Source organism: Ricinus communis, chromosome 1 (genome assembly GCF_019578655.1).
Source record: "Ricinus communis isolate WT05 ecotype wild-type chromosome 1, ASM1957865v1, whole genome shotgun sequence".
NCBI classification, from domain to species: Eukaryota; Viridiplantae; Streptophyta; class Magnoliopsida; order Malpighiales; family Euphorbiaceae; genus Ricinus; species Ricinus communis.
This window is the reverse complement of record NC_063256.1, coordinates 2,755,503-2,782,138: the sequence shown is the minus strand read 5'-3', so window position 1 is coordinate 2,782,138 and position 26,636 is coordinate 2,755,503. Positions and strand designations below refer to the sequence as shown.

Below are 26,636 nucleotides of genomic sequence, written 5' to 3'. Positions count from 1 at the left end.
TCATGCTGCTGGGTCGGGTCGGGTCGGGTGGAGAGCCATTCGGACCCCATATAAATTTCTTCTTTTCCCTCTTTTCTTAACCCTAGCCTCTCATTTTTTTGGCACTCACTTTCGGCATGAAAGCTTCGGGTTCCTCCTCTCTTTTCTTCTATCCCTCCTCGCCTTAAGCTGCCTGCGCCAACGCCTTCTCCTCCCCTTCGAGCTGGTCTCATGTGCGGGTAGAGAAACCAACATCCGTCGCGGGAGTGACCCTGCCTTTGTCAGTGGTCACACCGAGCGATGATGCCAGGTCCTCCTCGTTGTCGGGACAAGTCTCTTCGGGAGGCGTAGGCGTGGTTGTCACTGAGATTCGAAGGAGGGTTCATGGTATTTCTTCGTGTTTCTTCACGTTGGACACTAGCAATTACTTCTTCGATTTTAGGGAGGTCAGACGCGAGGAGGATCTGGGATATCAAGCTTTCATAGCTTGATTCCAGACCTCCAAGGTAAGTATACACAAGATCCTGTTCTGATCTTTTTTGAATTTCATCTGGGTCGTTTGAAGGCGGAAGGTAATTCTGCAACTCTTCCCACCTTGTAAGTATCTCTGTTGCATATTGAGAGGAATTTTTTGTTCCTTGATTGATTTGAGATAACTCTTGTTTAAGCCTGAAATATGAGCGAAATTGTGTTGATGGCCGTAACGGTTCCATTAAAATGCAGAGACGAGAAATTTGAGGCTACATAGTGTTTGTGAGCATTGACATGACCAAATGGTCTGTTGTCTGCCACTCCTCTAATTTTTTGATCTCTTCTTCTGTTGGTGCTTCTGATCTTTGTGGCTTCGGCCTTTGCTTTGTCCCTGTGATGTACCCCAGTTTTTTCCTGCCATTGAGGGCAATAAACACTGTTTTTTACCATTCGAAATAATTTGAGTTTCCTTTGAGTATGATGTTGGTTAACCTGTCATTTTGTGACATGGCTGGATGAGAAGGGAATTTTTGGTAAGTGATGAGCACTGGTTAAACCAGCTCTGATACCATGTGGAAAACGAAACAATGAAGAATGTTGTGTAGTTTGTATATATGAGAAAATTCTAAGTTCTTTACATGAAACTGTTTGATATATATACAAGATTTTTGTATTGAGAAAACTACTCCAACGGTTGCCTAACAGCTCTTTCTGTTATGGGTATAGGTTGAAGTGACTTTTCCTGCAAAGTAGGAAAGGTTGCTCCTTTTTACCCTAAGGACTATGATGACAGGTCTACACAAGCAACCTAGCTTGTGCAGCCTCTAAGTCCTTCTGACTTTCTTCCTTTTCCAACAATAACCCTATTTGTCTATTCTTTTCATTTTTAGAACGTAGAATTTAGCAATATGAAATTCTTTTTAATTCTGCTATTAATTTTCTTGAGGAAACGAATAAAGGTTTATCGTACTATAAATATAACTATAGAGATATTTAATTAAATAATTAAATTTTTAAAAAAAATAGTTAAAATAAGCAATCACATTTTTAAGTATCCAAATTGCTAACTCATTCTTTTGAAAATACATAGATGACATTCATTCTTTTTTCTTCTTTTAAATGTATTAAATGGATAAGCCCAATTGAACAGAACCGTTACAACTTATCAATATCTATTATTTATAGAAACCAACTTATCAAATGAAACTTTTCTCGTTGTTCCATTCCATAATAACAACTCAATCAATTAATGGCCAGGTAATTCTAAAAATAATTGAAAGCTTTAAGAATAATAATAATAATAATGATGTTAATTATTAATTATTAATTAAAAAGGAATAAGAAAAATAGTTTTATCAAAAACCTTTCTAAAAAAGTTTTTATTTCACGACTAAATAAACTAAAATCCATAATAAAATTATCAATAACTTACATAGAATAAAAGAAAATAAAAAGAAATACCCTTTTGGCCGCTTGAATTTTCGAAGTCTCCCTTCTCAAATTTTGAATTAATTATATTTTTTTGATGATTGTCTGTGATATAATTGTATTAAAGTAATGTGGTATAAGTTTTCTTCTTTTTTTTTTAAAAAAGAAAAAAGATATAAAGCATCCTTGCTAATAATAACCTGATACAAGGGGGGAAACAGGGAAGTTTTAGTTGCCAGCCATGATTGAATTCTGAATAGGAAAATATATGAGCTCTTTGAATTTTTTTATATAAATTTTGAAAAGAAATTAACAATTAAGACTTAAACACACGAACCAGCAAACAAAAATTACACTGTGAGCCTCAGCCTTGTAATAATTTGATTGAAATTGTATAAATAAGTTGGAAATGTACATACATTACATCTAAATGCAGTGCGGATGGCACTGAATTAAGCTGTCTAAATCCCAATTTCTAAGTCTAAATATCCATCACACTTCACGCTTTGGTGTGACATATCCCTTTTATCTAGAAAGTACACACGTAAAATATAACTTTTTTTATATGTAAAATAAATAATTATGAAATATTTAATGTCATTTTAATTAATAATTAATTAAATATACGTATTTGAAGTGTCAATTTCAATTGATATATCCATTAATTGGGTTAATAATCTTAAGAATATGATAAAAAAAATTAAAAAAAATAAAAATTTATATCTCAAGCATTAATCGAATAACACATTATATGTATAACATTTTTATTTAACTTTTCATAATGACCCTTCTTTTGTAAGTTCTTGTGTTCACAACTAATGAATATCCCTCGGACCACATTAAGAGAAAATGTCTCTTATCATCTGAATGATAAGAAACCAGATAGGTCTGTGGATTGCATTATTCAATCTTTTCTGTTATGATTTCATTAGATTGCCTATAAAGTCTTTGATAAACCATTTTGATGCCAATATTGGAGGGACCCCTGATTTGATGCTTCAACCTTATACTGTATATATGCAATTGGTTGAAATACGATTGTATTCAATACGACATTGCTATAATACCCTCTCTCCTTTTTTTTATGTGTGAATAACAAGGTCATTAAATGCCACATAGTACACTTTCTTCTAGTCCATTTACAGCCACACTAATTAAAACACATAAATAAATAAAAAGGGAGGAAAACAGTGGTAAAACCTTTCTGCAAAAAGCTATAATAGTAGTGTGCAGGGTATAGATAATGCAAAATAATGGACATTTGCACTAAATTCTGCTTGAATAAGAGAGAAGTAGAAAACGACAGTTGTCTGCCTAACCCATTTGGTCATCTCATGGTTTACCTCAAGAAATCAGATTTTCATTTCTTTGCATTTGTCTTTTCCTTTGTTTTTTGTTTTCTTTTCTTTCCATGTGATAGTGATATAATTGTTAAAAACTGTCAACCCGATTTAATATGTCAACAATTAAAGAACTTTTTGAAAAAATATATATATATATTTTATGAGTATTCAGTATGTTTGCACAACTCATTGAATATGAGTAATTCAGTCCTATCATTTATAAGAAGGAGATTAAGGAGAATTTAGATTTGTCCTTGGGCGAAGACAAAGTTTTCTTCCAAAAATGAAATTCTAGCGCGAAGAAGCTCGAAGACTCAGAGAAGCCTCAGGGGGCTGAAGCTTTGGTTGAACAGCTTGGAAAACTCTGAAAGAGGAATATACATTTATGAGTGAGACCATATATATTTAGAAATGGAGAAATGAGTACAATAGTACTTTAAAGTTCAATACAGAAATGATGTCAACAGACTGAGGCTCCCTTTCGGCCACATTCCATTAAAAGAATCTATAGAGAACTAAAAGACTTTTCTATGCGTTTGTTGTATGGTAATGTGCAAATATTAGGACATATTTTCATGACAAGTACTTCTATCTATGCACACACGCAGCCTCAGCTTTTAGGTCTTCTTTGCATACTGTATCAGACTTGACCATCCCCATTTTGCTCTAAAACTTTTTCTTTTTTTTTAGTCTGAATATATTTCTCTATTATATATTAAATTAATTTTAAATAATTAAATATATATCAATTATTTAATATCAAAATATATAAATTAAATCATATAAAATAAATTTAATAAACAGTAACCGAAACAAATGATATATGATAATAGTGCATGTTAGCATGGATATATCAAAGTGTAGTCGGTATGTTACCAATATTTGAGTGTTTAGAATAAACAGTACAATAAAATAACAAAGGTGAATCCATTTCTACAAGATAAAGTGCAAAGGTGATATTTTTTTTTAATATCAGTATTTTATAATTCTAAAAACTATATATAAAGAGATAGCTGAAAAGCAAAAGTACCTGAACATTCCGATGTTGTATACAAGCTTATAAGGTTGTTTGTAAAGAAATGACCTTTTTTCTTTTTTTGAAAAAAAAATTGAATTGATTATTTATAAATTTAAAATTTATATATTTTAAATTCAGTGAAAATTAATTTATTATTTATATAATTAAATTTATATGTAATTTTAATTAGTTATAATTAAATTTAATTTTAATAAAATAAATAGATTTTTTAAATAAATTGTTAAGTCAATATATTCTAATATTATTAAGATATTTTTTTAATTTTTTGTTTTATTTTAATTATAGTATTTTAAATAATTAAATTTATATAAAATTAATTATAGTTAAATAATAAATTTTGATGGGTGAATTAATATATTTTATGATATTAAAACATTATTTTAATTTTGATTATTTATATTTTGTAAATAAAATAATATTAAATTCAATCGAGATGGCAGGAGCATTTATCTATTTTGCAGTAAAAGGTCTTCTTATGAAGAAAAATGAGACGTGGGAAGCCAGTGAAAAACACGCGTCAGTAAAACCCCGCCACAATCTCGCTTTCTTTCCCGCCATCGCCAATTCGCCGTGTAAGATATAACCAAAAAGCAAAAATAACACAAACATACACCAAAAATACAAAAGAAAAACTTTTATCTGTTAACCAAGTCACTGCTGATTAATCCAATGGATGAAGATAACAAGCTACCTGAGCTCAAGCTAGGTAAATTGAATTATAAGCCCTAGATTTTTTTTTATTATTATTCTTGAGAAATAAAACAGGCTGATATTGATTTTTTTTTTTTTTTTTTAAAAAAAAATGTTTATATCAGATGCTAAACAGGCTCAGGGGTTTCTCTCCTTCTTCAAAACTCTACCTCATGTAAGCACTCTCTTATTATAGGCAAAATGAGAATGATGGTTTTGTAATTGTTTTTCATTTTTATTATTATTGGTTCGAAGTTCTTAATTTTTTTGGTATGTTGTTTTTGCCTTATAATACTGCAGGACCCAAGAGCAGTGCGGGTATTCGATAGGCGGGTCAGTTCTATTCTAATGATTTTATGTTGATTGGTGCATTTTCTCTACCAAATTTAGAAGCTATTTTGATTTCTGTGATATCCCTATTGTGAAAATCTTTGTTTTCAAAAAGTTATACGTGTGTAATTCTTGCTTAATACCACTTGATATGCTGTGTCCCTAATTCTTGTTAGATTTAAAAGACTTGGCACTACTGACATTTTTCAATGATGATAATACGTCTACAGATTTTTTTTCCATAATTCGAGTTTATGCTTTCATGGTTTTGATAAAAATTGTTGTCTTTCTTCTCTAGTAGATTTTTGGTTTATCTCATTTTACTTTGTTTCTTATTGCTTTCATTTCTCAAGTACTTTTTTTATAAATGTGTAGGACTATTACACATCACATGGTGAAAATGCAACCTTCATTGCAAAGACATATTACCATACGACTACTGCTTTACGACAATTGGGCAGTGGACCTGATGGCCTTTCCAGTGTGAGTATTAGTAAGAATATGTTTGAAACAATTGCCAGAGATCTTTTACTGGAGAGAACAGATCATACACTTGAGCTCTATGAGGGCAGTGGATCAAATTGGAGATTGGTGAAAAGTGGAACTCCTGGAAATCTAGGCAGTTTTGAAGATGTTTTGTTTGCCAACAATGAAATGCAGGATTCCCCTGCGGTTGCTGCAGTCATCCCGAACTTTCGTGAAAATGGGTGCAGTATTGGGCTAGGTTATGTTGATTTAACAAAGAGAATTCTTGGATTGGCCGAATTTCTTGATGATAGTCACTTTACAAATTTGGAGTCAGCCTTGGTTGCCCTTGGTTGTAAGGAATGCCTTTTGCCCATTGAGAGTGGTAAATCCATTGAATGTAGAACTTTGCATGATGCACTGACTAGATGCGGTGTGATGTTAACTGAGAGAAAGAAAAATGAGTTCAAAACAAGGGATTTGGTGGAGGATCTCGGTAGGCTTGTAAAAGGTTCCATTGAACCAGTTAGAGATTTAGTTTCTGGTTTTGAATTTGCACCTGGTGCTTTAGGAGCATTACTCTCTTATGCAGAATTACTGGCGGATGAGAGCAATTATGGAAATTATACAATCAGAAAGTACAATCTTGACAGCTACATGAGACTGGATTCTGCTGCCATGAGGGCTCTTAATGTCCTTGAGAGCAAAACTGATGCAAACAAAAATTTTAGTTTATTTGGTCTTATGAATAGAACGTGCACTGCTGGGATGGGAAAAAGATTGCTTCACATGTGGCTAAAACAACCTTTACTAGATGTAAATGAAATCAACTCCAGACTGGACTTGGTACAAGCTTTTGTGGAGGATACTGCACTTCGCCAAGATCTGAGGCAGCATTTGAAAAGAATTTCGGACATTGAGCGCCTAGTACACAATCTTGAGAAAAGAAGAGCTGGTTTGCAGCATATTGTGAAACTTTATCAGGTGAGTTCTGAATTATTTTCCCCATCTTTACTCGTTATAGGTAGGTTTATGATAGTCACCTTGTTATCAGAATGCTATTTTAGTGATTATATTGAGAGAATCAGCTGTAGAGCTGATTTTTCTTTTTCTTACTAAATCAACAGATGTTTCTTACATATTGTTGATTATTCTTTTGCTCTTTTTTTATTTGTTTAAAGAGAATAATATAATCTTAGAATGGAATGAAAACTGATAATTCAATGATTTGATTGTTGACCTTTGGAAAAGAACTTACTTTATGTTGTCTACTGTTGTCCTTTGCTGTTTTTGTCCCTGCTGTAGCACTAACTTTTTCTTGGTGCTAATTAGCCCTCATATTTAGGGGCGACCACTTCATTACTTTAAGTTATTAACTGCAATTTGCATGTTTGATGTCTTAAGTAATTATCACACTATATTAATGTTTAATTAGAAGGGCCTCCATTTTGTTAACTGGATGCTTTTTTTTTATGCAGTCAAGTATAAGACTGCCATACATTAGGGGTGCTCTGGACAAGTATGATGGTCAATTTTCATCCTTGATCAAGGAAAGGTATTTGGATCCTCTCGAGTCATTGACCGATGATGATCACTTGAACAAGTTTATTGCTCTTGTAGAAACTTCTGTTGACCTTGATCAACTTGACAATGGGGAGTATTTGATTTCACCAAGTTATGACCCAGCACTATCTGCGCTGAAAGATGAACAGGAGTCATTGGAGTGCCAAATACACAATTTGCATAAACAAACTGCTCAGGATCTTGATCTTCCTCAAGATAAAGGATTAAAGTTAGATAAGGGAACCCAATTTGGACATGTCTTTAGAATTACGAAGAAAGAGGAGCCAAAAATAAGGAAAAAGCTGACCACCCAATTTATTGTCCTCGAAACCCGAAAAGATGGAGTGAAATTCACAAACACAAAACTTAAGAAGTTAGGGGACCAGTACCAAAAGATAGTAGAGGAATACAAGAATTGTCAAAAAGAGCTGGTCAATCGAGTTGTTCAAACTGCGGCAACTTTCTCTGAGGTATTCATTTGTTATTTTGAGTCGTTGCTTCTGTTGGGTTCTTATTCTGGACTAATGGAAGTTTCACATTGCAGGTGTTTAAATCTTTGGCTGGCTTGCTGTCTCAATTGGATGTCTTACTCAGTTTTGCTGATTTGGCTACTAGTTGTCCAACCCCCTACACAAGACCTGACATAACTCCATCTGTAATTATTTACTTGTTAATTGTTGATTTTTTTATTTTCCTTGACTTATGTTTCGTGTTCTGGAAAATGAACTTCAGTATAAGACATTGCGTATATTCACTATTTCAGGATGTTGGAAATATTATATTGGAAGGAAGTAGACATCCTTGTGTGGAAGCCCAAGACTGGGTGAATTTTATACCAAATGATTGTAAACTTGTGAGTATCAGTTGTTCAGAAGCATGCTTCTTCTAGCCTTGTTAAATTTAAGTTAAAAATTACTTATGCGTTGGTTTTTGTTTTTTGTTTTTTTTTTTTTTCTTTTTTCAAAATTAGATCAGGGGAGAAAGTTGGTTCCAAATAATTACAGGGCCTAATATGGGTGGAAAATCTACATTTATTCGGCAAGTATGGTTTTCTATAACTCATTTGCATGTCTTTAATCTATCATTTGCTTGCCAATTACATGAAATATCTTATGACATTGCTCCTATCCTATCCCTTAAACTTTGAATTATATTGATAATTGAATTTATTGATGAATTGGATACACAAGTTGAAAGTATAGCATTCTAATGGAGGTTTCTTTTCGATGTCACATCAGTGGAACACCTCTTTATAAATGGGAGACACCTTCGTTTTCTTGTTGAACAATTCCTTTTGAGTTATATTAGTAGAGAATAAGTTCCTTGATTTTTTTTTTATATTTTTTTATATTATGGGTTGCATCTGCAGGTTGGTGTGAATATTTTAATGGCACAAGTTGGTTCCTTTGTTCCTTGCGACAAGGCTAGCATTTCGGTTCGTGATTGCATTTTTGCTCGTGTTGGTGCTGGGGATTGCCAAGTAAGTTCCAGGACATCATCTCTTGAAGTAAAAAAAATCTTGAAATATTATATCATATATTGGTATCATGAAAGCTGTATGTTGTTTCTATTGTATGTACTTTTAGTCCTTGTCTATTTTCTCCTGCATATATTATTTCTAGATTCTTGTTGCTGATTCTACACCTCTTTACTAAATTGAAATGATACTGGCATGTAGCATGTGGAATTGCAGATGAAAACTTGGACTTGCAAAATTCAGTTTGTAAAATTTATTTTTTGATAAAGCTGCTAATGTTTCTTACCTCAGACAGAGTTGAAAGGAAAGTGCTGAACCCTCTCTTGCTAGAGAAACTTGAATCTAGCTTGCTGACACATTCATTTGTAGGAACATTAGATAATTAAAATATCAATGATGTTCAGATGATTTTATTTTTGTGGATTTAAAGTTGAATCAGGTGTACAAACCTAGCCTAAACATGACCCTCAATTTATGTGATTCAGATGATTAATTCAGGGACTAATGACTTCAAGTCAAAGTTCTTTTGTCAATGATTGTTTTGATTGTCTTTATAATCGGCTTATCACATTATACTATTCATTTACGACAAGTGCTAATGCTTCTTACTAATTTAGTTAGTTTTGAGTGGTTCAATCATGAGATGTGATTGATCAATTTCATAATTTATACTGCCTTCGTTCTATGAAGTTTAGCTGGAAACGATTAATATTTGTTTCCTTTTCTATTATTTACATGTCAAATATGCATCCAGAGAACTGAAATTGATGAAATATTTAGGTGGCTGCATACTGTCTCATCGAAAATGTCTGCTCATCTCTGATTTACAATGAATCAAGTCAATACCACATTCACCAGATAACTGCTCGTGCATTATCGTGCAGTAGAATATAATACTTTACATGAACAGAAGCATTTAGAAGTTTATGAATATGTTCCCTTTATTTACAGCTACGTGGAGTTTCTACCTTTATGCAAGAAATGCTTGAAACTGCTTCAATCCTGAAAGGAGCTACAGATAAGTCATTGATAATAATTGATGAATTAGGCCGAGGGACATCAACTTATGATGGTTTTGGTAAGATTAAGACATTTTGTATGGCCTTGGAGTATCCCTTTTTGTGGTTTAACATTTGTGGTTGACGCATTTTCCTCACTCTTATTTTTACCCAGTATCGTGTGAATTCTTTTGATATTATTACATGAATGTCATGAGATATTCTTCTCTCACTTGTCTCTCTTTATTTGTGTGGTGTATTTAGAAGAAAACTCCTCTTAACCAAGTATCTTATCTTATGAAATTTCTTCTTTTAAAATTCAGACTTTTTTCCAACTTGGGTTGAAAATGGCGATCTAGATGTGTGCAATTCGAATTTTCAAAGAATTGTTGGATATAGTTGTGCCATAAGTACTTATAGCTGTAATATCATGTTTCACTTGGTGTTCAGGTTTAGCATGGGCCATATGCGAACACCTTGTTCAAGTGATTAAAGCACCTACCTTATTTGCAACCCACTTTCATGAACTGACTGGTTTAGCTGATGAAAAAGCTGAGCCCCATATGAAGCAAATTGCTGGTGTAGCAAACTATCATGTCAGTGCACACATTGACTCATCAAATCGCAAGCTGACTATGTTATACAAGGTGGGTTTACGAATTGAGTGAAATGGTGAAAAGTGTTGGGCCTTCCCTTAGGTTGTAAAGCTGATAATACATAGTAGGAAACATGTGCTTCTTTCGTATCGTTGGCTTTTCTAAGTCTCTGTATCTGGATGTTGTTTTGCTTAAGATATTATGTATATTGTTCTCAGAGGTACTGAGAATTTCATTATTTAGATGTTTAAATACAGAGGATTAATTTCATTAGATTTCAACCCTCTTTAGGAGACGAGCTCAAATGTTAGTCATAAGCAACAGTGAAGGTGCTAGATTTTGGTGGGTCATTGCTTGCCCTGTGTCATTTTCTTCATCATGTTTCTGGAATTAGGTAGTTGATGAGGTGAGGCAACTATGTAATTGTGTTGAGGCATGCCCTAAGGACTGCATAAAATGCTCAAACCAAGAACACAGTTGAATGAAAAGACCATGAAAATGAGGAGAATGTATGTATCACTAAACCAGCTTCAGCCCAACTCTTTTTTGTATCAATTGTTTTCTTGTTTGATGAGTTTCACTCACCAAAACAAGTAAAATAATAGATCTTCAACATCTAATTTTATTTTTCTCTTTTAATTTATATATATATATCTTCTTGCTTTTGTCTTTGTATTTTTTTTTGTCTCATGGATGCAACAACATTTAGGTATCCCTCTAAGTAACATCTCAAGTAGAAAAGATAGTAACACCGTTCTAGTTGTCTTAACTGGTATATGGCATCAGGTGAAAATACATCTCTCATATTTTGGCGGTTAGCAAATACAAGTGTACTATACTTGAACCTCCGTTCTCTAGACTATGTGAAAAAAACTGTATCCACTGACATCACTTCATATGATCATATTTCAGGTTGAACCGGGGGCTTGCGATCAAAGTTTTGGTATACACGTTGCAGAATTCGCAAACTTTCCTGAAAGTGTTGTTGCCCTTGCTCGAGAAAAGGCAGCTGAGTTGGAAGATTTCTCACCTAATGCTATTGTTTCAAATGATACTACAGAAAAGGTGTGTATTAGTGATCTTTTGGTGCCATTGTTTGGGCAATTCTGTATATTCAATTTGTGCGATTGTAAGTATGTGAACCATTTAAGAAATTTCAATAAGGTTAAACTGGATCTGATAATGTGTTGGACAAGTGTCATATTGTTGTGGTATCGCATTGGAAAATATTAATCCATACTAGTCTAGACCAGACAGCCAATTATTAAGATGCATGCTTCTTGTTAATGGAAAAGTTCAATATTAATAACCTTATCCTGCATGGCCTCTTTACTGCTCGACACAAGGCCAAAAGTCACTACATATTCCAGATAGTTTCAGACTGTTAGGCTAGATGCACTAGTTAAGCCCGTAGCAAACTGCCAAGTTGATTCACCAACCTTTAAATACAAAAGAAGAAAAAAGAAAGAAAAGGCATGTAAAGACTGATGCTAAAAATTGTAATGATACTTTCAGTAATATCAGCTGATGATTTTGAGGAATTCCACACCTTGTTATATTTTCAGTAACATATTATGCTTAAGCTACTTTTCAGTAATCATAGTAGGCTATGCAGTGAAAATTTCTGCTGTTTTTTTAATCATGTTTGAAAATTATTATACCACACTACCTCAGTTTGCTTCTAGCTGTGAAACTTCTATCTTAAATGCCATGCGATGTGAACTATATGACATGCAAATTGAAGACTTTGCAGAATCTGTCGTTCATAAGATTTTGCATGATGAAACATTTAATTTTTTGGTTTATGGTTGCAACAGTTTGCCCTAGTTTCTAAATATTTATGTTAAGTGGTTATCCACTATTTAATCTTTTACAGTTTCAATTATCAGCTTTGTTAATGCATTCTCTTATCCTTCCAAGAAACGTACTAGAGTGGATGATCGACACTAACATGGTTACACAGTGGGGGATTGGATATATGCTAGGTGTTCAGAAAAGAATACGAATACTGCAGTAATGCATAGTCCGACTAAATTACGTCTGTTTTCACTTATTTCATGATACTCTCCGCATTAATGGTCAGCTTATTCGTGTGAAAAAAATTACATTTGTGATCTCCCTGTGGCTGTACTTTGTGGGCTAATATTCAGTAAAATGCTGATTTTTCCTATTATGATTTACAGGTTGGGTCCAAACGAAATAGAAAATGTGATCCTGATGATGTGTCTAGAGGTGCAGCTCGGGCTCACAAATTTCTGAAGGAGTTCTCTGATTTGCCACTAGAGACTATGGATTTGAAGGAGGCTCTCCAGCAAGTAAGCAAGCTGAAAGAGGGCTTAGAGAAGGATGCAGCAAATTGCCAGTGGCTTAAGCAATTCTTCTAGTTGCCCCGTATAACATAGGTAATATTTGCATGTTGGCACGTTTTGCAAGGCCTGTGAATGTATCAGGAACCAGAATGCTCCTCTTCCCTTCAATTTTTGTGTGTATCAAAGAAGTCTGAAACGCAGACGTATACAACAGCAAGCAGCAGGCCTCAGCTTCAGCTAAATCGGGACATTTTCAACCTTTCTGTCTTTCTCCTTTTCAAAATTTCTTTGTACTTTGTGAGGGGAAGATGGAAGAGGGTGTGTTTTGTTAGTTTTTTCTGACTCGGTCCTAGAGCCAATAGTTAGTTAGATGCCAAGTCTCTCTAATTTTATTGGGCCTGCGCAGCCCCCACTCAATTGGCTTGCCGATTTCCCATTTAGGGAAGCTCACCTTGTGTAAATTAACCCTTTTCCTTTTCTTTTATCAACCATTTTGTTGTGTTTGCTGTTTTCATCAAATGCATTTAGGTATATTCTGGCGCAGACCCAAAGAGTAGCTCAATCAAGAAAACCTTCAATACAATTGGTTCCTATTGACATTTTTATTTTCTTGTTTTTGTACATGAAACAACTCTTCAATGGAACAAGGTATTGAAATTGCATCCTTCACATCTTCCATCACATCAAAAATCACGAATTGGTACTTGACCATTATGTGGTAGCCACTGAAAAGCTTATACATAATTGCTCATAACTGGGTATGTTCCTTTTGTTTGTAGTTATTAGTTATTGTGCACCATTTTTGAGGTTAACATACATGCTTATAAGGCATGCAAATATGCCATGATAGGCAACCATCCTTTTTGTATTGGCAATTTTCATGAAATTGAGTGTTTCTCTTTCTTTTTTAGCCAGAAATTTGAGTGTTTTTCGGAAGGAAAAGTGCTATTTATCTCAAGTTGAGACACAAAAAATGAATGTCAATAGTGGTATAATATGTAAATTTATATAAAATTAAAATTTAATAAAAGAATCATAAAATTTTCATTGAGAATATTCATAATAATTAATGCAATCAATTTAAAAGATTTATATTAAAATTCTGAGTGATAAATAAATTATTATTAAGTTAAATTAAATATATTTTTAATTTAGGATATATTTATTGAGTCTCTACTTGAGACGACAAAGAGTATTTACTCATATTTTTGAATTATAAATAATGAATGTCCTTCTAATAAGTTTTGATGGCTGAATATAGTAATATTGTTCAAGACTTTTGAGATCCTTAATTCCAATGCAATTGGAATCCACATTTTTCCTAATTTTTCAAAAGAAATATCAAAGTGGACCTGTCTGGCTATCATTTAATATTTGCAATGTCTTCTTGGCTTTATGCTTCAGTCCAGAAAAGGGAAAGAAAAAGGAAAATACTTGAAGTGGAGGCACCGCCGCACGGATTCTTCCGATGCGGATGTTGCATTATCGTTGCATTTTGCATGCGGGTCCATTTGTTTCTGTAACAATTTGTACCTGTAATTGTAGGTCATTTTGAATTCTAAAATGATAAGAGCATTTCGTTTTTAAAAAGCTGTTTTTATTTAATGATCAATAAATCAATATCTTGTTTGAATTGGTGTACCAACATATAGATTAATGTGGAGTGGTCTTCTGTTCTTTTCTTTTTTTTCTTTCCTGCCCTTGTTCTACTATTGGACAATTTGTTCTTCAATTGGTAAAAGAAAAAGAAGATTAGAAGTGGCCCTATAAAAATCACAAAGGTTAATAATATGCAGCAGATGTCTCCTACCACCCAAAAGAAAAAGAAAATCACAGAGGTTCTTAATTTGGAGCTTTCCTTTTTTGTCATTTCAGTCATAACTCATTGCATGTGAAACATCTTTATTTGGCCAACAAAGCCACACCCATTTGCAACTCAGAAAATATCCAAAATAGTCACTTTTCTTTATAATACAAACAAAGAAGAAGAAGAAGAAGAAGAAGAAAGGAAATGGTAATTGGTTATTTTCTTATTCAATTAGGAGGTAGCAAAGCTTTAAAAGTTAAATTTATGGAACTATAATTCAAATATCAAAATTATGATAATTGTGAATCAAATTACTCCATTGATTAAGAGGAGGTGAGACTTTGAAGAATTAAATAAGGATATAATGTCAAAACTATGGAAGTTACAGGCAAAACATCATTGTCAGATGATAATTCCTTGTTGATTTTTGTGGTGTTCATATAAGGATTTTATAATAATGGCATATATATAGACAACTTGATGTTGATGATATTTTGTGAATGGACCAACTCGAAGTATTATCATTTTATATGTAGGGTCAATTAAAGTGATATATTGATATCCTTTTTTTACTTTAATTAAAGCATAAAAACAGCTCCATGTTCCTACTAAATTGAACAATCAATAAAATATTGGCAGGATTGAATTAATCAGAAATTAATAATGGGGTGTTCTTGATATTAATGTTGATTTTTCTTATTTTACTACTCCATGTTCACTTTTAGCTGAGTAATTTGCATATCTCATGCTTTCTATTTTTATATATATGAACAACATTAGATTTTAAAAGAAGTTATAAACAAAAAAAGAATTTTGAGATAATCTAATTTCGATTTGAAGTTTTTTTATTAAATTAAAAAAAATCAATTTCGTATAATATATAAAAATTATTTATATGAATCATAATGGACTTTTATTAATAAATTAAAAATATTTTCTTATTTTATCAATCATTGGTTCGCTATCCATATTATATACATATATAAATATGAAAATATATATATATAAAATATTCAAATAATTTATAAATAAATATACCTCGAATAAATTATAAAAGTTGTATAAAATAAATAAATATAGAAAAAAAAATTGTATATAATGATATTATGATTAATCTATTTGGATGAAGTGTTAAGAGTAATGAGTATTGAAAATATCAATTATCCAATAGCAGGAATCGAGTATATCAATTATTTTAACAGCACCTATTATATCCGTACTCCAATTAATTTGTATTTATATTTATTTATTTGAGCTGCTATCATGTATATGCTGACAAAACGAACTGTATAATTTGGTACATGAAAATTCTGGACAAGTGGATAAGTGGGACACATAGGATATTTCTTTTATTATTATTATTATTATTATTATTATTATTATTATTATAACGCCCCACCCATTTGATTTCTCAAAATATTTCATTTTTTAACTCAAGAAGATAGTTTCTTTTCTTTTCTTTATGATTTATCTTAAATTATAGTTTATTTTTACTATCAGTTTTAATAGATAATTTAAAATGAATTATTCATTTTAATATTTTAAAATTTAATTTTTATATAAATTAGTATGAATAAAAAATTATAATAAAAATTAAAAATATTTACTGAAAATTTTATAATTTTATAATTCGCTTATAATTTAAAAATAAATTAATTTTTAAAATAGAATAAATAATATATGGACTTGAATTTTATTGTAAAAGATAAATAAATATTTGTAAATATTATCAAATATAAATATTTTTTTATTATTTGACAATATGAAGAAATTGATACTCATTTTTTTAAATAAGAAAATACACATTTAGTTGCATTAGATAACTAAAATACAATTTAACCGATATTTTTTTTATTTTTCTGTTAAAGAACTGAGTAGGGTTTTTATTTTTATTTCTTTTTTGTTAAAAATAAAAAGATTAATATTAATTTTCGACTCTCTTTTATGAATTGATAGAACTCGGGCAGGAATGGTGTTGGAATATGTGGAAGGCAGCTCAATTGAGCATTAGTTTAATAAACCTAATAAAGTTAGAGAGAGAGAGAGAGAGAGAGAGAGAGAGAGAGGGAGAGTAAATGCGCTTTGTTTTTTATTCATCAAAGAAAGACACACACAGAGAGAGAGAGAGAGAGAGAGAGCGGTGTCTCCAATGGCGCGCCCACTGTAACTGAAACCTCCTTTCTCGTTTCGTTTTTTGTTTTAAATTAATTTTCTTTTTCTTTTCAAAAGTACAAGGATATATCAGGGAAAGTGAAAGAGAAGAAAAAGCTACTGTGGTGTGTATATCAGTGTTACTGTTTAGGGCTAAAATTATAAGAGGTTCTCTTTCTGTTCTTCTCTATTCTATGATTTGCGATTTCAATACTAGTAATTTGTACTTATTGCTTTTTTTTTTTTTTTTATAATAATAATTCGAATTCGGTCAATATTTCTACAGTTAAAAAAAACAAAAAAAAAATATAGCAGAGGGGGAAGAAGAAGAAGATGATGAGTTGGAGAAGAGTATTGAAGTCCGTACAAGCGTTAGCCGCTCACAGTCTTCTCTTCTTTTTCACCTTTTTGCTTGTCTGTAAGCTCGACGGAGTCGTCTCCTACTCTTGGTGGTTAGTTACTTTTTTTCTTTATTTGGTAATTTATAAATTCAATGATGATTTCTATATCACTTTGAAAAGATTTTTATAATTTGTACTTAACTGCAATTGGCTCTAGATTGAAGCGAATTGAAATCTAACGGCTGTTGAATGTTTTCTTATTGGATTTTTAGGAAATCATTTTGTTAAGCTACTATTTATTGTTGTTGTTGCTGTTTCAAGGATTAAGCACAATCTTAATTTATTATTATCATTAATAACAAATGTATGTGTCAATGTTTGATTGGTCGCAGATTTGTTAAGGTTTGAGTTTCTTTAAATTCTCATGGTGGGTGGAACTTCCAGGTATTAGTAAATATATATGGTAAAGGGAAAATGAGGATGACTGGAACGGGAGAAACTCTTAAAACTGAAATACATATATTTTCCACATATAAGCTTTAATTATTGTGGTTGGGATCATAGGTCTTATGTTTGGTTTGTCTGAAGAGCAAGGCGAAGAGAGAGACGAAAATAAATAAAGAATCAAACAGGGCTTGTTCAATGAACATATCTAAGCTTGTGTACAACTCTTTGAAGAATTCATATGGTGAGCATATTTGAAGCATGATGCTAGTTGAATGTAATGTTGATACACAACTTTTTCTTTTTTTTCTTTTCTTCTAATTTCATACAAGGAAAGGTTCTTTAGTTTCATGCTATACGAGCAATTTCTTGGAGAAGGGATTTTTGAGTTGATGGCGTAGTTTTTAGGTGTTTGATCACCACTTACCTCTGGTAGCATAAATTTGCCTGGATACTATTGACATTCATCCTATGTGAAAAAGGCAAAGGGCTATAGAGCGGGTGAATTGTGTTATTTTATGATGGTTGATTGAGAGGTTTGCTTTGTGAGATCAAACTCATAACATGACATTAGTTAGCTTCCCATTTGAAGGATTTTTTGAGGTGGAAGATTTAGTAACTGAATGATATTTAGCTGAAAGAGCTAGTTAGCAGAACATGGAGTCTCTATATATTAGTGTGTTTGGGATGAAGATCAAGATAGTACTATTGAAAATTCATCAATTTGCTACGTGGGTAATGTTTCTGATCATGATTAGGAGGTACTATATAAGTAATGTAGGTAGTGGCCAGAACAGAGCATGAGTGGCCTAGAATTGTTTAATCCAAGCTGTGGGGACCTCATGGTACAGAGTAATTATGCCGCCTTGCACTTTTCTCCTCTTTAAGGCAAGTGAAATAAAAAAGAAAGGAAGTTACGTGTTGCATAGGGCTCAATTGAGCAATGCAACTGAGAGCAATGCTTTGATGGCTAAAGCATCTCTTTTTGGTGCCGCTTCAAGTTATTGTTTGGGGCCCTTGTACTTTCTTTATCCTCGAGTGCGGCAGTACTTCTTTATTTTCCTGACAAGATTATCTATTAGAATAGGGGTATTACTCGGTTAAGTAGTGAAGCATGAAGGTCAAAGCTAGTAATGTCATTTATTTGGAATTGGGGTATTCGATGTGATGTGTGAGTTAAAGTCAGGGTGGCATATGCTTGGACTATTTATCTTTTATTTCAATTAAATAAGCAAGATATTTTGGAATCGCATAAAATATTTTTATAATACGAAGAGTGGAGAGTTTGGGCTGGGAGGAAATAAGCTAAGATGATTTGATAGATAATACTATCACTTTCCCTCAATTGCTGAAAATTTCATTTCTCTGTTATTTTTTCCTTCCTGTAAAAGAAAAGAAATAAAGTATAAGTTGGATATGACTCTCTTCCTAGTACATTTTGAATTTGTGATTCGCTTGTTAAACACATAACGGATTGGTAATTGGAAGCATGCAGTCATGGACTGAGATCTTTTTATGTATCCACTTCTCATTTTCAGGTTAATTTTCTTTCCTCTCTGGTTGTTCCATGGAGTTGTTGCTCGAGGAAGATTTTCATTACCTGCTCCATCAGTTCCACACAATCGTCATGTATGTCAATGGGCTCTCAATGACTTGGAAAATTTATACATATAAAAAAGGCTTTTCTTTTATCTAAATATTTTGGTAAAAATATTTTTCTATCTAATAAGTTTCCCTTTATTTTTCGTTTTGCTTTTGTAAACATAGAAATTTAAATCCATGTGTATTATTTGAATGTTAACTTTGGAGGTGTTCTTTCTTGGACAGTGGGCACCATGCCATGCAGTTGTAGCGACACCATTGCTTATTGCATTTGAACTGCTTCTTTGTATTTATCTTGAGAGTTCTTATGGTATAGAGCAAGTACCCTGTTATTATTTCTTTGTTGTCTTAGAATTCTTCTAGTTATTTTTGTCATTGCTTGATTCTTTGTCTCTTAATACCTCATCTTCTTTTGCAGTTCATGGTGCTGCAGCTGTAAACTTGAAGATTGTCTTTATTCCATTATTGGCATTTGAAATAATCATACTAATTGACAATTTCAGGTATTTTCCTTAGTGTTTATCAGTACTTCATAGAAATAATTTACTGTACTGAAAATCATATCTACTGTTTGAATTTTTTTTTTATGCTGATGCTATCAAAGAGATCTTTTTATTCAACATGTCTTGCTCACATTCATTATCAAAGTTAAGCAAGAGACTACTCTTTAGTGTTGCTAGAAAAAATTAGAGTTCCTATTTTATTGATATATTGACTCTGTTGGACTCAATATTAACATAACCGTCCCCTGTTTTATATTGTTATTGTTTGATCCTCATGTTTGGAATCCATATTTGCTAGAATTTAGTTCTTTCAATTCAAAAAGAACAAGATATTAAAAAAAATGGAAACTCTATCAAAAGTGCAATGATTTTTCTGGAATTTAGTTCATTTGAGTTCTTGCACATGATTTATCCCAAACAAGGGCAGGCCTATAGTTATTTTATATCTTGTTGCTTCAAATGATATAAACATTGTAAACCATAAAAAAGCTTAGACTTTCTTTGCTAATAGAAAAAATTTCTCCCCTTTCTCCCTCAAATAATGGAAACTTACAAAGTTAAACTTTGAGCAAACCAAAATTTTTACTTGATGTAAAGGCACAAGACTTCATGATCAATATACTATACCCAGTGTCCATAAAATATGAATTTCTGCTATGTATGGGATGCCGTTATTAATGCTTCGCTACTTAGCACGGAGAACCTCAGTTTATCTTCTTATGTTCTGTACCATTGCTTCTCCAATGCCTATATATTTTTTTTCCTGAGACGGCAGTCAATTGTTTTCTTAATGCTGTAACTGATTCTGATTTACTGTGCAGAATGTGTAGGGCTCTAATGCCTGGAGAAGAAGAAAGCATGAGTGATGAAGCTATATGGGAGACATTACCTGTAAGTTTTCCGAAAGATGAGTTTTCTCTAATCCGTGATTTAAAGTCATTTATAATTTTGCTATATCCCAAAAAGGCTGCATGGTAATTTTACTGTTTATGACTCTGAACAGTTCAAATCTCATGATTCTTCTTATTATAGTAATTATTATACAATGTAGTCACATTCAGTATTTTTTGTGAACCATTGAACTAGAGGATGCTAGACAGTATAAACCACTTGCATTAAGTTAGAAATTAAGCTGGTTAGATTAGCTTGGTGTTGCATGAACTTGGCTAGTTGGCTTGACTAAGTTTATCAGCTGGGCTGCTGAAACTAAAACCTTGAAGCTTGAGCAGGAGCTCAGGTTGAAGCACAGAATGGTTTTGGGCAGAGTTTGGGCTACCCTGTGTTCCTTATTTAATATATTTATTATACTCGTTTTTTGCCCCCAAACTTCTTTCGTAAATAACTTGTATAATTGGAGAAGTAAACTAAACGTATATAAAAATTTAAGAGTGATATTTAAATCTTGAAATGAAAAAATTAGAGGAAGTAGTGATGTCTACATTCTAGTTTGATGCAGTTATCAGAAATTCTCAAGCTAAACTGAAAAGTTACAGTTTGCACTACAAACCAAACTAAATTGTTAGTTGAGAAAACTGAATAAATTCATTCTCTTTCTTCTTTTCTGACAGATATTAAACTAAACTAAACTGAAAAATAATGGTTTGATATGGTTTTCTAAACAGCTTATCTCAAATCTATTGACAGTCCCAGGCTGAAGCATATTTTTACACCCAGCATGCATACTTTGAGTGTTAGTATGCATTTAGCCATATAACAAGTATCTACTAATGGAATCATGACACGCTTGTTTTGCATACAGTATCTACTAATGGAATCATGACACGTTTGTTTTGCATACAGTATCTGTTCTATCTTCTGAATTTTTCTGGAGCAAAAAGCTTCTGCTTTTCCATTATTTGGAAAAATGAAGTACCCTTTCCTGATGCATCCTATTTTATTGACAAAATTCTTTGAAATTGGGGGGATATTTGTAACATTTTTGTGATATCATCTATTAGATTCAGGTAATTTGCAAAAATGATATTTCAAATGAATGCAATTTGATATGTAGTTTTGGATGCTAACATATTAAGAATCTATGTAGTTATATGTTAGAGATAATCCCGTCTGTTTTTTGCAGCACTTCTGGGTAGCGATATCTATGGTTTTCTTTGTGGCTGCTACAGTATTCACCCTTCTAAAGCTATGTGGTAATATTTTCAAATGCGAATATGCAATACAGTGAATACTCTAGAAGCAAGACCAACTCATTTTTTCGATATCTGATTTTATCTCATTTTTTATTTGCTTCGAATATTAGTGTTGCATTCTTTTTCTATAATGCAATAAAAATTAAAGTAAGAATGTCAGAATATCACAATTTGGTTCTATAAGGTGTTAAAAATAATTTTACTTCAGAACTTTGTTGCTTAAGAAAATGCAATGCCCCTTCCTTTGAAAAGTTCAGGCTGAAACAGACAAAAATAACTTCGTTAATTGAGCTGAAAATGCCTTTTTCACCAGAAAAAGAAAGGAAATAAAAAAGTTTGATAATTCTGGGAAGCTTGAAACTTTCACTCTTTCCATTAGTGGGCTGGAATTTCTATTCCCTTGGGGGGGATTCAAGGTTTGGAGGTTGGCAAACAAATGAGTCCTGTATGGAGGCTAGTGATTGTGTTTATCAAGAAATATTTATCTTGTGATACTTCTGTTATTGATCTTGATTTATTTTTCAATCCCAAGTTAACTGTGAATAAACTGTGGCATACATATTTGAGCTACGTCAATCATTGGAGACGTGAAAAATTGCTTAAGCCATCGACATTCAGCAGAGCTCTTGAATATATATGATTAATACTTGGTGGTCCTCATAAGATGCTTTCTCTTTTGATGTTCTTTATTTGGTTCCATCTTAAGAAAAATGTAGAATAATTCTTTTATGGGGATAATATGGTGCAATGCAAGATAATTTTTAAGCCAAGTCCTCATTAGATGCTTGCTTTTCTGATGTTCCTTATTTGGTTCCCCCTTAAGAAAAATGTAGAGAGCAATTATGTATTGGGATATATAGTCGAAAGAAATTTCTTGGAAGATAATATCTTTGAATTTCTACCAATTATCTTGGCTGATACTGTTACAATTCCAGTTGGCAAGGTGTGGGACTGATCCCACGTTAAAAATTTGGGATGTCAATGCGGGATTTATATTTACTCGGGCTCTCCCACCTTAATGGCTAGCTTTGAGGTGTGGTTCTCCCAAGGTTCATGACAGATACTTGAGAGGCTACTTCGGTGTACTCTTGAGTATAAGTGATGCCTTTCCTTTTTAATATAAATATATTCACATAATATGTTCCCTGGGATCATGGTAATTGGTTTCTGCACCTCACTCTTTATTGCATCATGACCTTGTAATGAAATTGGTTGATCAAATCTGTACCGTTCAAGTTTGAATAGGATGATTCCTTTCAAAATGATAACCATTTTCTAATTTTTATAAACATTATAGGTGACGTGGGAGCTCTTGGCTGGTGGGACTTGTTCATAAATTTTGGGTAAAGTTTTACTTGGCCTCCTGTTTGATTTATATTTTCTTGGCATGAGCTTACGACAGTTTGTTTCAAGGTTTTAATGTATCAGAAATTGTGATAAATGTTGACATTCATTATGCAGTATTGCTGAGTGCTTTGCCTTTCTCGTTTGTACAAAATGGTCAAATCCAGTGATTCATCGAAATTCCCAGACAAGAGAAGTTAGTTCATCTACAGCTACTATTAGGTATCTTGACTGGAACAGTGGCTTGGTAGTTTCTCCCGATGAGAATCAACATGAGGATAGAATTTGTGGTTTGCAAGATATTGGCGGCCATCTTATGAAAATTCCATTAGTTGGTTTCCAAGTCCTCCTTTGTATGCATTTAGAGGTATGCATATGATTGTTTTGTAATCATGGTTACTGGTTGATATATCTCACTAACAGACATATAGTGACTTTTGAAATTTAGGGAAGTCCAGCTGGTGCTAGAAATATACCACTTCCAATTCTTTTCTCTCCCCTTTTCCTACTTCAAGGTGCTGCCGTGCTATTTGCTGCATCTAAGTTGGTGGAGAAGCTTGTTCTTTTATTAAGGAACGAAGCTGGGACAGGGATATATTTTAGATTTTCTTCAAGAGCTCATGATTGCTTGGGGTTCTTGCACCATGGTTCCAGGTATTGACTCTTGCTTTCTGTCAGAAGTCAAACCTGTATGGGCAACATCATATCCCTAGTAGGTCATTATCAGTCTTTGAGTTGTGTCATTATTGCATAATTTTGTCTTATCCATTTCCAATCTGTTAATACAGGCTACTGGGATGGTGGTCAATTGATGAGGGAAGTAGAGAGGAACAAGCCCGGCTCTACCATGAGGGAGCTTCTGGGTGAGCTTATTGTATTGATTTTACAACTCCATAAACTGGACATATATTCTATTTTCTCCCCCGATATTTTGGTGACAGTATGACAAAATAGTCTTCTGTGATGGTAAAGATTAAATAAAGATGAGGACATAACAATAGAAGCAAGGTCTTGAAAACTGGAAATTCACATAAAGTTTCAATGGTGAGGACTAGAATTTGAAATCTGAATTTCTTTATTTTTATATATTTGTGGAAGAGTAAAGAAAAATAAAATAAGAATCAGGTAAAAGCAGTAGGATTAAGTCTAAAACTACGCGAGTCTCATTTGACTAGTGCATATGCTAATTTCTCTAAGGAGCATGTAGCATTTTTTCTTATTTATTGATAGCTAATATTGTCATTTGATATTTAAGTTATGTGAACGAATATTACACCTCAGTGATGCCTCTCTCACTTCTACCTGTCAGTGGAGTGACAATAAGAGGTCCACTGTTGAATTGTGTGTTCTGAGTACCTGAAATTCATGAGGTCAAGTTGGTCATTTATGCTGATCGTTTTACATTTCTTTCTCAACTTGCAGCTACAACACTTTCTGTGGTTATCCTCCTGAGATAGTGAAGAAAATGCCTAAAAAGGATCTTGCTGAGGAGGTGATTTATTTCTAATCGTGTTGTTTCTTTTTCAGCTTATTTGTGGCAAGTGCAAGATTTCATCGTATTATTCCACTACAGTGTGTATGTTGGCCAGCTGTATACTCGTTGATGACACTTCTCTATTGTATTTAAATTTTATGGTATGATTTTTCTCAGGTCTGGAGGCTTCAGGCAGCTCTTGGTGAACAGACAGAAATTACCAAATTTAGCCAGCAGGAGTTTGAAAGACTTCAAAACGTAATATTTCTTCTACAAGTACTGGTTCCCTTTTCTTTCGATTTGATAAGTGATTATTTTTAGATTAAAGGGGTGTGTTTGCATGAATAATTTCCTATATTTGGGTGCCTGTCGTTTATGGTTCCAATACGTATCATGCTTCCAAATCAGTGCATTAGATAGTATTATTATTCATTCAAATAAAGCTTACAAATGCTTCAAGCTTTATGCATTGTTATATCCATGAAATGGGTGTCTCTGCTGCTGCTGTTCTAGGACTTTTATATATGGCCAATTTGAATTTTATTTATATCCCTTTTCTTAACACTCTAATTGCCAGTTGCATTGAATCTAAATATTGTTCTTGTGCTGCCCAGGAAAAAGTGCTATGTAGGGTTTGCTTTGAGAGAGAGATCAGTGTGGTCCTACTTCCCTGTAGGCATCGGATCCTTTGCAGGTAATAGACTCGGTTCGTTACTTACACTTTGTAGTTTATCATTTTTCTTCCTCTTCCTCTGTCATACTTATTGATTCCCAAATGTGTTGCAGTATGTGCTGTGAAAAGTGTAAAAAGTGTCCAATATGCCGGATCTCTATTGAAGAGCGCTTGCCTGTCTATGATGTTTAGGTTCTAACTTCTCCAGCCTTTTTGTAAAAATGGATAATGGATTGGAGTGCACAGAGAACGCAGAATAACTTTAACAGGGAAGTTCTTTTCTTTTATGATTGACTGGAACTTCTACAGCAGGGAGTACAGTAACATGAGAAAGCATTAGAAGAGTACAGAAAACACAGTTGCTATACTTATATCAACCCCCTTTTCTTTTTCATTAGTTCCAAAAGAAGAAAAAATGTAAATAATATTGGTTTTGATTGGTGCATTTCAACTCCCAAGCTTTTGTCACTGTGCAGACGTCTACTAGAAATGTGAGAGTTGTATAATATATGCTCTTATTTACAGAAATCACTCTTGAATGGGACACGCATAATTTCAGTGGTTTGGTATGATTCAGATTCCAGTGAAGATGTGGGCAAAAAGTAGATTTTCTTTTTTCTCCATATACAACTTAAACTGTTTGTGAACTTTTTCTTTTTTCTTGGTTTGAGGGGCAGGTGCACTTTGATATTTCCTTATGATTTGTGGAATGGGGAAGATGGGTGGGGATTTGTAGATTTAGTCAGACGAATGTCGAGCACAAAGTTCCATAAATTTTTTGCATGATTTTCTCTTCTCTCTTTTATCTGCATTCCTTTCCGTGCTTTTTTGATTTGATATCCAGAAACATTGGGGAGTTGGATATCCAGTTTCAGGTGCCAGAAGTCCATAGGTACGTGCTCCGATGAAGTTGGATATCTGTCGAGTCCATTTGTTATATTTACCCCTCAGAAATTTTCTTCCCCAGAGCCAGGTGGCCTGTAGTGTGTGCTCTTGTTTTCTTTTATATATATATATATATATATATATAGAAAGCCTTCTGCCTCGATGATTCAGAGGCAGAAGAATTTGAGAAAGAAGAAGATCTACAGAAGAAAGGTTCTAAATTCATTTTAACCTAAACTAAAATAACTTTCTAGACAAGCACGGACCACATTCCGAACTTTCGCCTGTCCAGTCTGGGTCTACTCACACAAGATAAAATGAATAACTTGCTTATAGGAAACCTGATGCAGTTTAAAATGAATGTAAAGTCTTTATAATGTAGATATGCTTCTAATCCCGGAACCCAATTGGCTCTGATACCAAATTAGAACGAGATCTAGGAAATAGAAGGAAATAGTGAGCAGTGAAGATTTAGATCTAAGTTCGTGGCGTTGGTAACCAGACTCACGCTTTCACAGCCTGTGGGAGCTTTAAATGCTCTGCAGAATCATTTTCCAAATTCTATAAACTTATA

At 33.0% G+C, this 26,636-nt stretch overlaps 2 protein-coding genes across 3 annotated transcripts; both read left to right on the top strand.

Annotated features, from left to right (window-relative positions):
* Positions 1-4,752: 4,752 nt before the first annotated feature.
* On the top strand, positions 4,753-13,202 carry LOC8286743 (DNA mismatch repair protein MSH2). Its single transcript, XM_002511931.4, has 13 exons — positions 4,753-4,966; positions 5,076-5,125; positions 5,251-5,283; positions 5,656-6,729; positions 7,224-7,778; positions 7,853-7,963; positions 8,072-8,161; positions 8,279-8,350; positions 8,678-8,788; positions 9,737-9,863; positions 10,234-10,430; positions 11,292-11,444; positions 12,563-13,202. Exons 1-13 carry the CDS (start codon positions 4,930-4,932, stop codon positions 12,761-12,763), a joined length of 2,811 nt encoding a protein of 936 aa, XP_002511977.1. The 5' UTR covers positions 4,753-4,929; the 3' UTR covers positions 12,764-13,202.
* A 3,229-nt stretch (positions 13,203-16,431) lies between these two features.
* Positions 16,432-25,749, top strand: LOC8286742. Of its 2 annotated transcripts, none has more exons than XR_007216482.1 (15): positions 16,432-16,814; positions 16,933-17,098; positions 18,970-19,060; positions 19,259-19,343; positions 19,452-19,536; positions 20,358-20,427; positions 21,617-21,686; positions 22,984-23,029; positions 23,148-23,397; positions 23,479-23,684; positions 23,819-23,893; positions 24,003-24,074; positions 24,453-24,522; positions 24,682-24,762; positions 25,119-25,177. XR_007216482.1 is itself a non-coding variant. In XM_002511930.4 (15 exons), exons 2-15 carry the CDS (start codon positions 16,980-16,982, stop codon positions 25,367-25,369), a joined length of 1,407 nt encoding a protein of 468 aa, XP_002511976.2. In that variant the 5' UTR covers positions 16,434-16,814; positions 16,933-16,979; the 3' UTR covers positions 25,370-25,749. The 2 variants fall into 2 exon arrangements, 1 of the variants encoding a protein (XP_002511976.2); XM_002511930.4 differs by lacking the exon at positions 24,003-24,074 and adding an exon at positions 25,291-25,749 and having other exon boundaries at positions 16,434-16,814; positions 25,119-25,198.
* The last annotated feature ends 887 nt before the right edge of the window (positions 25,750-26,636 follow it).